The sequence below is a fragment of the Corylus avellana genome, chromosome 9 (genome assembly GCF_965113065.1).
Source record: "Corylus avellana chromosome 9, dhCorAvel1.hap1.2, whole genome shotgun sequence".
In the NCBI taxonomy this organism is placed as follows: domain Eukaryota; kingdom Viridiplantae; phylum Streptophyta; class Magnoliopsida; order Fagales; family Betulaceae; genus Corylus; species Corylus avellana.
Genome location: NC_142498.1, coordinates 13539269 through 13551301, shown reverse-complemented (window position 1 = coordinate 13551301; position 12033 = coordinate 13539269). Strand labels below are relative to the sequence as shown.

Here is a 12033-nt window from a genome sequence, read left to right as displayed (position 1 = left end):
GGAGATCAGCTCCTTCCTCCTCTCAAAACTGTTTTATGAGGATTTAGTCATTTAAGTAAATATGCATGGTCATCTTGTATGGACAAGGACTCTCTATTATAAATGAAATGGATGGTCATGATTTAAAGAGAGTATCTATTTTATAGTTAGGATCCTCTTCATTTAATGGTGTACATCATTCTACAATTATTTAAATTTTTTAAAAGACGCGCAAACATTGATTTCATAAATCATCAAATAGACAAACTTTAAATTATAATTATAAAATAAACCATGTGGTTGCATTTAGGTGACAATTTAGAACAAAAAAAAATTAATTATTTCTTTATTATGGGTATTATTTCCAGGACAGTCAGAACAAAAATCCAAGCAATTAATGATTATTGATATATTATAGAATTGAAACAAGAATCTTGTTCCCATATCAGTGGTGTGCGAGGTGGCTAATATCAAATGGATAAGCATCACATGGAGACTCAGCTTTGTATGCTCTTCCCGCGTGCACCGAAGCAACAATTTGAGTGGGGTGGATTGAATCATAAAATGCATATTGGCTCCGGTTACTGCATGTACTTCCCAATGGCACGCACAGCCCAGTAGTGCTCGACGCTTCACAGCAGGAAACGTTTGAAACCAAGGAAGCTGATACAAAATTCCATCTCAATCTCACAATACCGTAAATCTATAATACTAGTAATTTAGTTGGATTAAGATTGCGTAAAGCAGCTTAAAAAGTATTTTTAATATTTAAAAATATATTCTAAATAAAAAGTTGATCATTTAGTAAAAAAACTTTAAAAATACTTCTTTGACGGGTTAAAATGCACTTTTGAAAAAGCTTAAAAATGAAATTTTTTTTTTTTTTTTTTTTTTTGTGAAAAAAAGTTTCTAAGAAAAGAAAAAACTTTAAAAGTTATATTTTTCAACGCAATTCCAAAAATGCTCTTAGAGCCTATTTAGGATTGCGTTAAAGAATTTAAAATGTGCTTTTAATACTTAAAAGCCTTGCCAAATAAAAAGCTGATGGATTTGGTAAAAAATTTCAAAAATACTTATTTGATTTTTTTACTTTAAAAGGAAGAAAACGCACATTTAAAAATAAATTTCTTATTTTTATCTGTAAGGCTAAAAGGCTTTATTATTTTTAACTCAATTGTGTTTGATAAATAGAGCTTTTAAGAATCTATTTAGGATTGCGTTTGAGAAATTAAGTTTTTAAGTCAAAAAGAGCTTTTGGGTAAAAGCTTTATTTTTAACCTTTCACCAAAAGTGCCTTTTGATAATTTTTAGCATTTTTTTACCCTTAAAAGCGATTTTAATTTATTTACCAAACAAATATTTTTTTCTTCAAACGAACTTTTTGAATGTTAAAAGCACTTTTAGTCCCCTCAAATGCAATCTTAAACAGGCTCTAAGTCAAAAAATGATTTTTGGCAAAAGTTTCATTTTTAAGCTTTTGCCAAAAATATGTTTTGGCCATTTTTAGAGCATGTTTAAGATTGTGTTTGAGAAATAGAGCTTTTAAATCAAAATGCATTTTTAGCAAAAATGCGTTTTGGCTATTTTTTCAGCTTTTTAGACCCTTAAAAGTGCCTTTAATTTTTTTTATCACAGGTACTTTTTTCATCAAACAAACTTTTTGAGTGTTAAACGCACTTTTAAGCTATTCAAATGCATATTCAAACATGCCCTTAAAATAAAAAAGTCAAAGAAATACTTTTGAAATATTTACCAAATATGTCAACTTTTGTTTGGCACAATATTTTACGTACTAAAAATATTTTCTAAGCGTTCTAACGCAATCTCAAATAAACTCTAATTGAATAAGTCAAATAAAGGTGATATACCTAGAAGCGGACTGGTGGACGTGATTCTAGTAGAGTTTATGAAGATAAAAGAAGCGCAGGTTAGATTGTGATTAAGAGCAGCCACGTGTGATTTAAGCCCAACATTGAAAAGTTCGACGGCATTGTTGATGTAGTCCACGCAGGCAGAGCCATTTGTCCCGCTTCCACATGAGCTCTGTATGATTGGAATACTACCAATCACACCCAGCCCGAACATGGCAAATTTCCTTGCCCCATACTTGTACAAACTCTAGCATCATCAACACATTCAAATATTGCCTCGTCAGTTTTTCTCTATCACTATGTTACACTCCTCTATTATAAAAGTCATCTTCTAAGATTGTTTAACCCAGTAAGAATTTTTGATGGTTAGAGCATCTCCGGGAGATGTTCATATCATTTATAATAGTTATATTTAGTTCTTATGAATCATTTTATCTCTCCAACAAATATTTTAAAATCAAAAGTTTCAAAAAATTTGCGACATTAAACTCACATTATTATAGCACCTTGAATAAATTTTTTATTTTTTATTTTGGGAAAAAATATACTTATAATTAACCCTATGAACTATCACCAATGATGGAGGAAGGGGAGGGGCGGTATAGGCCAAGACACCCCAACCCCCCACCCCCCCCCCCCCCCCCCCCCCCCTCCCAATTTCTTAGAAAATAATTGATAAGGTAAAAAAAAAAAAAAAATTATATGGTAACATTTTTACTTTCTCCCTGTTAGCCCTTACCAACAAAATTTTTTGGGCTTACCCAATAAAAATTCCCAAAATATTTTGGTCATATTTACAAATTCTTTTTGCCCACTCAATAAATCTTTTGGCCCTTACTCATTCAAACCTAGAAGCCCTAATTGTATAAAAAATTGTAGTCCCTAGCCAAAAAATCTTTTGGTCCTTACCCATTCAAACCTAAAAGCTCTAATTGTATAAAATTTTTGTAGTCCTTACCAGTGTCAGCTAGCACAAGCAAACAGGTCAGTCGAATAGAAATGATAAAGAAAATAGATTGATAAGACAAAGGTGGGTTGATGTGAATAAAATGAGTTTTGAATCTTTTCTGAGTAAAAAATGAAGAAAGTTGTTTGTAAATGTTAAAAAAAATGAGTGACTTTTTTGGGGGAAAAAAAAAAAAAAAAAGAGCGGGTGGCCAAATGGGCATCCCGAAAAGTTTGTACATGGGTTTACTTCTTTTATTGGTATTTTATTAGAAATTATTGTTATTTAGTTGTTATTTAATGACTATAGTTATTTAATTGTAGACTATAATATTTTTTAATTTTTATTTAATATTTATAGTCTGGGATAGTCTTTAGTTCATAAATACAACCAAAAGAGAAAAAAAATTAAAAATTAAAAATTGTGAGGACCGAAAAATAAATAAATAAAGTTTTGGTTTGGCTCATTCCCATAAGATCGACATTTTGGTTTCGTCCTAGACTTTTACTCATTTTGCACTTACACTTTTTTTTTTTTTTTTTTTTTTTAACATGTCCACACAAGAATGAGGAGGGAGGATTCGAATTAGTGACCTCCGATCCACTTCATAGGGCGTGGTTCCTAGCCGATTGAGCTATCATGTATCAAATTAGACATTTTTACATTTTTCTCTCCAAAATATCCTTAATTGTTTTAAAAAATATTCATTTGAAAAAATTAAACAAACAAAAAAACTAAAAACATCAAAAAATGATAGTCATTTTCATATTAGCTCCTTGATTTTTTTTTTCAATGGTTATTTTTATATATTTTTTAATTTTATTAGAGAAAAATGCAAAAATATCTAATTTGACTCGGCATGTAGAACTCGGATGTCACTTTCTAAAGTTTAGAAATATAATCACAAAATGAGTGAAAATTTGATCGGTAAGATTATTATTATTATTATTATTTCCAAACACAACTACCCCACCTTCGTCCAAATGGATGAGTTGGGTACTCCGAGATGGACGGTTTCGTTCTCTCAGATGGTGGGTTTCGTTCTCAGGCCGACAATATTCAAAGCCACCGACAGTTTGAAGGGCTCAGATGGGAATCAAAATGCTAATGGTTGAACTTCATAGGAGCTCTCTGTTCCATATAGCAGCTTTCTGTTGAATTTCATTTTGCAGTTGAATTCAACAGAGAGATGCTATAGATAGAGACCAAGAAAATAGTAGGGTTAACAAATAATAAAATAGACATTAAAAAGAATATTTAAAGAAAAAAAATAGTATAATAGATAGTCTATTGGAGTTTGTATTAAAAAGTTTATAGTAAAAATAAAATAAAAAATGTATATTTTGAGAGTTATCTTAAGAGTTTCTTGTTCGATGTAATTAATAAGAAAAAAGTAAATTTGATCACCTAATTAATAAGTTAAGACTCTCCCTCAGCCTTCACGTGTGGGAGGCCCAACACATGAAATATTTAATTTAAATTTGGGTGATTTGACGGAGTCGAGGTTCAATCATTTGGCTCTGATACCATGTTAAATTACCACTTATCAGTTATCCCAACAGCTTAACCTAATAAAAAAAGATAAATACTTTTAACAGTTTCAATACTGATAAAATTAATATCAATAAAATGTTTATTTCTGGACTTATGTTTTAATGACGTATAGCTTCCCTCTAAGAACCTACCCAAATTTATTTGGTTAACAACTTAATATTTAGGTTCGTATTATACTGCTACTATTAAGAGATAAAACGAGCTGTAAAAAGTAAGAAGAAAACGTGCTAAGTGCTAACCGTTAATTGCTGAGATAATTGGTGATTGAGAACGACAGCGTATTGCTGTGGGGTGTATATGGTGCTAGTTGTATACCCCGGATGGAAGTAGTTATTAAGATAGTCGTTGCTACCAATTGCAACAACATATATGCACTTGCTTAGGTACGCTGCAGTTGATTTGTTATGATTTCCCAACATTTGCTTGATCTTCGACACCGTAATCTGGTGATTTTTCAACTGCCTATCCATGCTTATACGATCACCCTGCAATGATCATCAACCAAATCATGTATATATATATTAACTTGGCAGTGTTAGCATTAGGGTTACATTTATACTGTATTATATATTAAACAGTAGGAAAAACTTCGTAAAGGTAAGGTCCCCTGAACTTCTAAACATTTTGAGAAGACACATTTAAAGTTAAAAAACTCTCAATTTCACTTCTAGAACTTTTAATTTGATGCAATCTATCCCCTCCGTCAGTTTTTGGCATTAACTCCTAACGGAAGCTACGAAAAATACTAAAATACCCTTGAATTTACTTTTATTTTTTATTTTTTATTTGAAATTAAGGGTAAATTTAAAATTTTATAAAAGTCTCAGGGGTATAAAAGTTATTTCATCGTTTTTACCATATGTTTTAACTCCAGAGAGAGGGATTGCATCAAATTAGAAGTTTAAATGGTGAAATTGAGAGTTTTTAAACTTTGAATGAGTATTCTCAAAACGCGTGCAAGTTCAATGGATCTTTGTGAAGTTTCTTCTAAACATATTACAATTGTCTCCATTTATAACATGCATGCCACCGTACCTGGGTTTGTCCAGTTTCGTTGCGAATTCCGGCTGCGCCGGATGCATAATTGACACCTTTGAGTATTTTCCTTCCTCTGGCAGTGGCAAAAGGTCGAATGTAAATGTCGAATCCCAGAAATTCAGCTGTAATGAGAAAAAGTGTTCAAAATTAAGCATATCATACTTTGGCAACCATATAATATAACAATATAATGTAATGAGAAAGAGCAAAATGCAGACCAATGAAATCGACGATATTACGACCGTTGGTAAACCTTCCCGTAGGCCCCTTGGGGAAATCAATACCATAGGGTGGATAATTGGCTTTTGCCAGAGTCACAAGATTGTTGTTGTTCCCATCATCCGACAAAGAGTCCCCAAAAATGAAGAGACAAGGTACTTGCTGTTGCTTTCCTTTTGCTGCAAAACAACGTTGCATGTTTGATAGCAGCAATAAAACAAGCAGCATCCACAACATTGTCTTGTTTATCTGAGATGCCATTGAAATTCTGAGAAACCGGGAAAGGAGAATATATCAGATGAAGGTGAAATCCAAGAGGGATGAACAAGAGGAGAAGAACTAGTCTTTATAAAGAACTTGAATACAGAATTCTTTTGAATTAATGGACCCATTAAACCCTATAAGAATATTGATTATAGAAGCTATGTTTGAGTTTGATTATTGTTTAAAAATATTGAGGGGATTTAATCTATCATGGTCTTGAGTAAATGAAACTCGGACATGTGGAAAATGCATTTTACTTTTTAACTATAATCAATATTTTTATGTCATTGACAATACATAACAACACTATAATTAATTAGTTTTCCCAACAAGCTGCCAGGTAATCAAGGCCAAGTTATTCATATAAACTATATATATAATTTATCATATCCAAATTCAAAAGCTGCAACTTGTAATATAAAATACATTCTTTATGCCATTCCAAGCTTAATTTTCTAGGTTAGTGGGGGACATCTTATTTAGCAAGGAAAGGGGTTGTGCAAATCTGACTAAAAGCTAATTAGGTGTAGTGTATTGTGTGCAAATGTAAATTAGATCCCTAGCACTTGGAGTGCTGTTTGAAAAATCAAACCGCATGGTTTTTAAAACAAATTTCTCAGTTATTTTTCTCTATTTCTTCATCTATTAGAAACAACGAGTGTGTTTGGCCTGTTTCTAATAGTGTGTTTCGCCTTGTAATTTTGGAGCGGTTGTTGCGTTTTTAAACAAAATCGAGAAAAAAAAAATATCCCATTTAGGATTGTATTTGAAAAAAAAAACAGAGGTTTGAAAACCTGAAAAAATATATGTTTTGAATCCACAAACAAACACCCGATTTTAATAGCCAAACAGTCATTTTACAAAATATTTAAATAGGTTTTTAAAATCATTTTTTTCATTTAATGCTTTTTCAAGTTGCTATTTTTTTCATTAAATTATTTTAATATCTATTTCTTTAATAAATAAATGAAAAAATAAAATAAATAAATAAATAAAAAAATAAAAGAAGTATTCTAACCACATGCTTTGAACCACTAGACCAATAAAGAGAAAATACTGATTTCTTTCCCATGATAAGAACGATATATAAAAGATTGAAACTTTAATTTCATAGGTCCTCACATTTTAATCTTCTACTTCTCAATTACAACATTTTTTTTTTCTTTTGTTCTTTCTATTATTTGAAATAAAACAAATCAAAACCAACGAATGATACTCAATAGGCGAAAGTCTACATACCCCTTTTAAATTACCATCAAATTAACAATATTTTCCGAAACTTTTAATTATGACAATGTCTTTCCAAACTACCAAAAGTTATTAATGGCTCTCCTAACAGTAGCGGAGCCAGAAATTTATTATTGTAGGAGCCAAATTAAAATTATAATAAACGCAATTTAAAAAACAAAAAAATGAATGTTCATAGACTGCAACCGTTAGGTTTCCACAACTAAAGTTTTAGAATGATACTCTTTAGCAATCCTTTAAGATTTGAAGTTTCGTCATTAAAATTTAACAGTTTATTATTTTTTTGAAATGTCAACTTCTTTTCTTTTGAATAGATAGTTCTTAATTTTGACGTTGTGATTCATGAACCTAAATTTTAAATTTAAGTTACAATTATATAAGAGAACCATTGATAAACTGTTGTGCCAAATACCCACCTAAATTAATAGGCAAATACTTGGTATGTTTTACTCGCAAGTGCACAAATTAAAGATAGTATAGCAGGCAAATACGAGATCACTCCCACGAGAATTGGTAAATTATGTTTAGAAGTAATTTCCTATTTAATTAAACATATAAAATTTAATTGTCATGACTGAATTTAATATAGAGAAATAAAATAAAAGATAAACTAAAACTAAAAAAGGATTAGGGTTTTAATATCCACCACTAATCAGACTAATTAAGATAACAATACGTCAATGCGCCAATTATATCAGTATATTTAATGTTTACCAATCTAAGGGTATGAGTGTCTACTCCTTAAGCTATTGATTTCCCTAAGCAACGAATTAGGCATGGGTGTCTACCCTAATTCTTTTCTTTCTTAAGGGATTTAGCATGGGTCTCTACTAAATTGTTATTTAATAAAGCATAAATTTGTGAAAATCGACAAACACATGAAGCCTAGGGCATGGGTGTCTGTTCTCGGTTCCCCATGTTGATTCACCCAAGAACTCGGCGTGGATTTCTTTTATTACTCTTATTAAACCCAGGACTCGATCATCTAAATTGATTTAATTAACTAGTTCATACCACATGCATATGTTAGCTAGACAAACACATATGAGGAATTCAAGATAACAATAATTAATCAAGTTAAATACACCAAAATGTAATTGTAGCAAAGGCGCCAATATTGAAATCATAAATAGATATGATTAGGGCTTCAATCTAACCCTAATTAAAATATAAACTACATAACAAAAAAAAAAAAGGTGGAAGAGAAGAAAAACCCAAACTCCTCTTGATCTAGCCTTCAGTTTCTTTCCAAAACTTGTGCCTCTTTCTCCACAACTATTCCTAGAAGCTAAGAGGTCTATTTATAGGCCTTTAAAAGTCCTTGACACACTAGTAAACCTAGAAAATTCGTAGGGTTTTAGTCCTATTACAAGTGGGACTTAGAAAACCCTAATGTGGAAGGACAGGGAGTCCGGCCGCCTTTAATGTGTCACCAGAGCACGGGTACGCTCGATCACAACCCGTGTGCGCTCGATCGCACGTTTGCGATCGAGACTCTTCTGTTGTGCGCACGATCGCACATGGATGCACTCATTGATTGTCTTCTCTGATAGTGCACTCGATCGCAGGTTTCTTGCGATCGATCGCACTGCTAGGAACTCCAACTTTTCCCAAATTCTCTCTTTGAACCCAAATCTTTCAGATTTACTTCATTCTCTTCCAAAAGCCTGCAAAAGCATGGAAAACACATAATATAACTAAAATAGCATAAATTGATATTACTTAAGAAATTAACACATATAAGTTTAAGGGCTAAAATATGAATATTTTGGCACATAACATAAACAACAAATAAACAATCATAGAGTAGAAACAAACACACACACACACATATATATATATATATATAACTAATCATGTAATAAATTATATACAGGGGAAGTGTTTACTTTTTTTCTATGATGATGAACACTACCCAACTTTAAAAATTAAAAAAAAAAAAAAAAAAAAAACATATATCTTTTGAGATTTCAACTTCTCTTCTTTTGAATAGATAGTTCTTAATTTTGAAGTTGTGATTCATGAACCTAAATTTTTAAGAGCAATGATTTTTGCAACACCGGTGTGCTTAAACAGTAAGCACGCCGGTGTTAAAATATTATTTTATTTTATTTGTTTTACTGTTCAAATATTATTTTAATAATATTTATAATATTTTAACACCGGCAAGCTTACTGTTCAAGCATGCCGGTGTTGCAAAAATCACTGATCAATTTTTAAATTTAAGTTACAATTACATAAGAGACAACCATTGATAAACAACAAATAAACAATTATAGAGTAGAAACAAACGCACATATATATAAGTAATCATGTAATAAATTATATACAAAGGAAGTGTTTACTTTTTTTCTTTGATTATGAACACTACCCAACTTTTTTTTTAAAAATATATATACATCTTTTGAGATGTCAACTTCTCTTTTTTTGAATAGATAGTTCTTAATTTTGACATTGTGATTCTCATGAACCTAAATTTTTAAACTTAAGTTACAATTACATAAGAGACAACCATTGATAAACAACAAATAAACAATCATAGAGTAGAAACAAACACATACACATATATAAGTAATCATGGAATAAATTACATACAGCATACGTGTTTACTTTTTTGCTTTGATTATGAATACTACCCACCTTTTTTTTTTTAAACATATATCTTTCGAAAGTTTTTACAAGCTACTTTTATATGAATCTTATAATATTCTCTGAGTAGCAAATAGTGTTTGATGGGTGATTCAACCAAAATAATATATTGTTTTTGCCTTATTTACTCACTAGAGAAAAGAAGATGGTTACCAAGAACTCAATAAAAAGCCTTAGAGTGAGTACCAAAAAAAAAAGACACCGAGTGAGCCTCTCTTAAAAGTGTTATTATTATTATTATTATTATTATTTAAAATGACAAATGTGTAGAGGTTAATTTCAAAATTTTCCTTTATTATTATTATTATTATTATTAGTTTGAAAGGCTTGTGGGGGCCATAACCCCCACAGACCCTAATGTGGCTCTGCCGTTGCCCCTTAATGAAAAAAATACCCTTAATATAATTAAAATAAAAAAATTCAATTTTTTTTTTTAAAAAAAAAACTAAAATTATTTTTTTTATAAAAAAAGGGGAGTAGAAATTTAAAAAGCAAAAAAAATCTAATTAAAAAATTATTATTATTATTTTCAAATTTATATGCATATTTTTGTCTTATTAAGCAAAATTTAGGATCATTTTTGTCTTTTTAATGGCTTTTCGATGGACATTGACAATTTTTTAGTAGTTTGAGGAAGAAGAGGGGGACATTATCTTAATTAAAAATTTAGAGGGGACATTATCAATTGAATGGTAATTTGAAAGAAGTATGTGAACATTTTCGTACCCAATAATTACTCATTAATTAATTCAAACCAAACATGGAAGTCCTTTCTTAATTGTGTAGATTACACTCTTTAATAAATAGATAATCTATGATATCTGGTGCAAAATGATATAAAAGTCAATAGTCCAATTATTTTTATAACAAATCAAACATCTGGTGGTCTTAGGTTACAACTTGATTTGGGAGACCACAAAAAGATCCTTCCTTAGCTGCCGTGTGTTTTAGTGAGATGGATGACGGGGTTGTGAGAATTGCTAGCAAGCTTTTACTTATAAGTAATTTAACATTTTAGAATGCTTCAGCTGGGTTAATAGGGAAAAAAAAAATGTTATTGTCTTCCATGATGAAAGTAAAAATCGAAAATTTCACATGAACGCTTATAAACAGTGATAGGACAAGCCAGTTCAAAAAGAGAAATGTTAGTTGATCTCTTAGAGTTCTCTCTGTTTAGGTGAATATTTATTTTTTCAATCGAGGGAGAGAAATAAATGCTATTTTCTTTTCTTTTTTTGTTTGTAGAGAATAATTTTCACCTAACCTTTAAGAGCCATCGATGCTTTCTCTTTCTTGGGGTTTACTATTCAATCCACACATCTCCATATCAACTTTCAACCATTCAAAGTCTACTAATAGGTCGATAAGGACATCATACATAGAATATTGACCAATAAGGAGCTGGAGCGCATTGAGGAGATAAACGGCAAACAAGGAGTTTGCGTGCTATGGAATCTAAGTATTTCACAAAGGGGTTGTAAGTTTACTTTGTCTATAGTTGTATTTTTTATAGTGATTTTTCACCTGCCACTACAAAAAAAATCATGATTAGTGACGTGTTTACTGTGCACAAAATTTTGCCACGTCACTAAATGGTGACGTGTCAGTTACTGGCATGTTACTAAAGTTTTTAGTAATGTGTCAAATTTGACATGTCACCATCTGTTGACGTGTCAAATTTGACACATCACCAAAAGGTGACGTGCCAACAATTAGCACATTACTAAAGTAAAAAAATTTAAAAAAAAATTTGAAATTAAGTTTATTTGTAACGTGTCAAATTCTAACACGTCATCATTTGGTGACGTATCACTTTTGCACGTTACCAAAAGGTAATGTGCCAAAACGACACATTACCAAATGATGATGTGTCACATTGACACGATACCCTTTGGTAATGTCTACCGTTTGGTAACGTTTTACTTTAGCACGCTATCATTTGGTGACATGTCACATTGACACGTCACCAAAAGAGTGACATGTCAAAATCGACATGTCACTATATTTAATTAATTAAATATTTAACTCCAGTGAGCCCGCTTGTGGACACGAAACTAATTAACTCAATTATTGAATGAATACATATATATACCCGTATAAAACTCCGCTCGCTCGTTTAACATTCGCAAATACTAGCGCGACTCGTACATTTTTATTATATATATTGAAGTTCTTTTTTTTTTAATAAAAAAAAAAAAAGAAAAAGAAAATTAGAATTGCATTTATATCATAGATATTAATTATGAGGGCAACTCTAGATCATCA

At 30.8% G+C, this 12033-nt stretch overlaps 1 protein-coding gene across 1 annotated transcript; it reads right to left on the bottom strand.

Annotated features, from left to right (window-relative positions):
* Positions 1-424: 424 nt before the first annotated feature.
* On the bottom strand, positions 425-5868 carry LOC132190929 (GDSL esterase/lipase At1g29670-like). Its single transcript, XM_088510780.1, has 5 exons — positions 5607-5868; positions 5386-5510; positions 4590-4835; positions 1848-2097; positions 425-642 (listed from the first exon to the last, which is right to left on the bottom strand). The coding sequence occupies exons 1-5, from the start codon at positions 5866-5868 to the stop codon at positions 425-427; spliced, it is 1101 nt and encodes a 366-aa protein (XP_088366906.1).
* Between the last annotated feature and the right edge of the window lie 6165 nt (positions 5869-12033).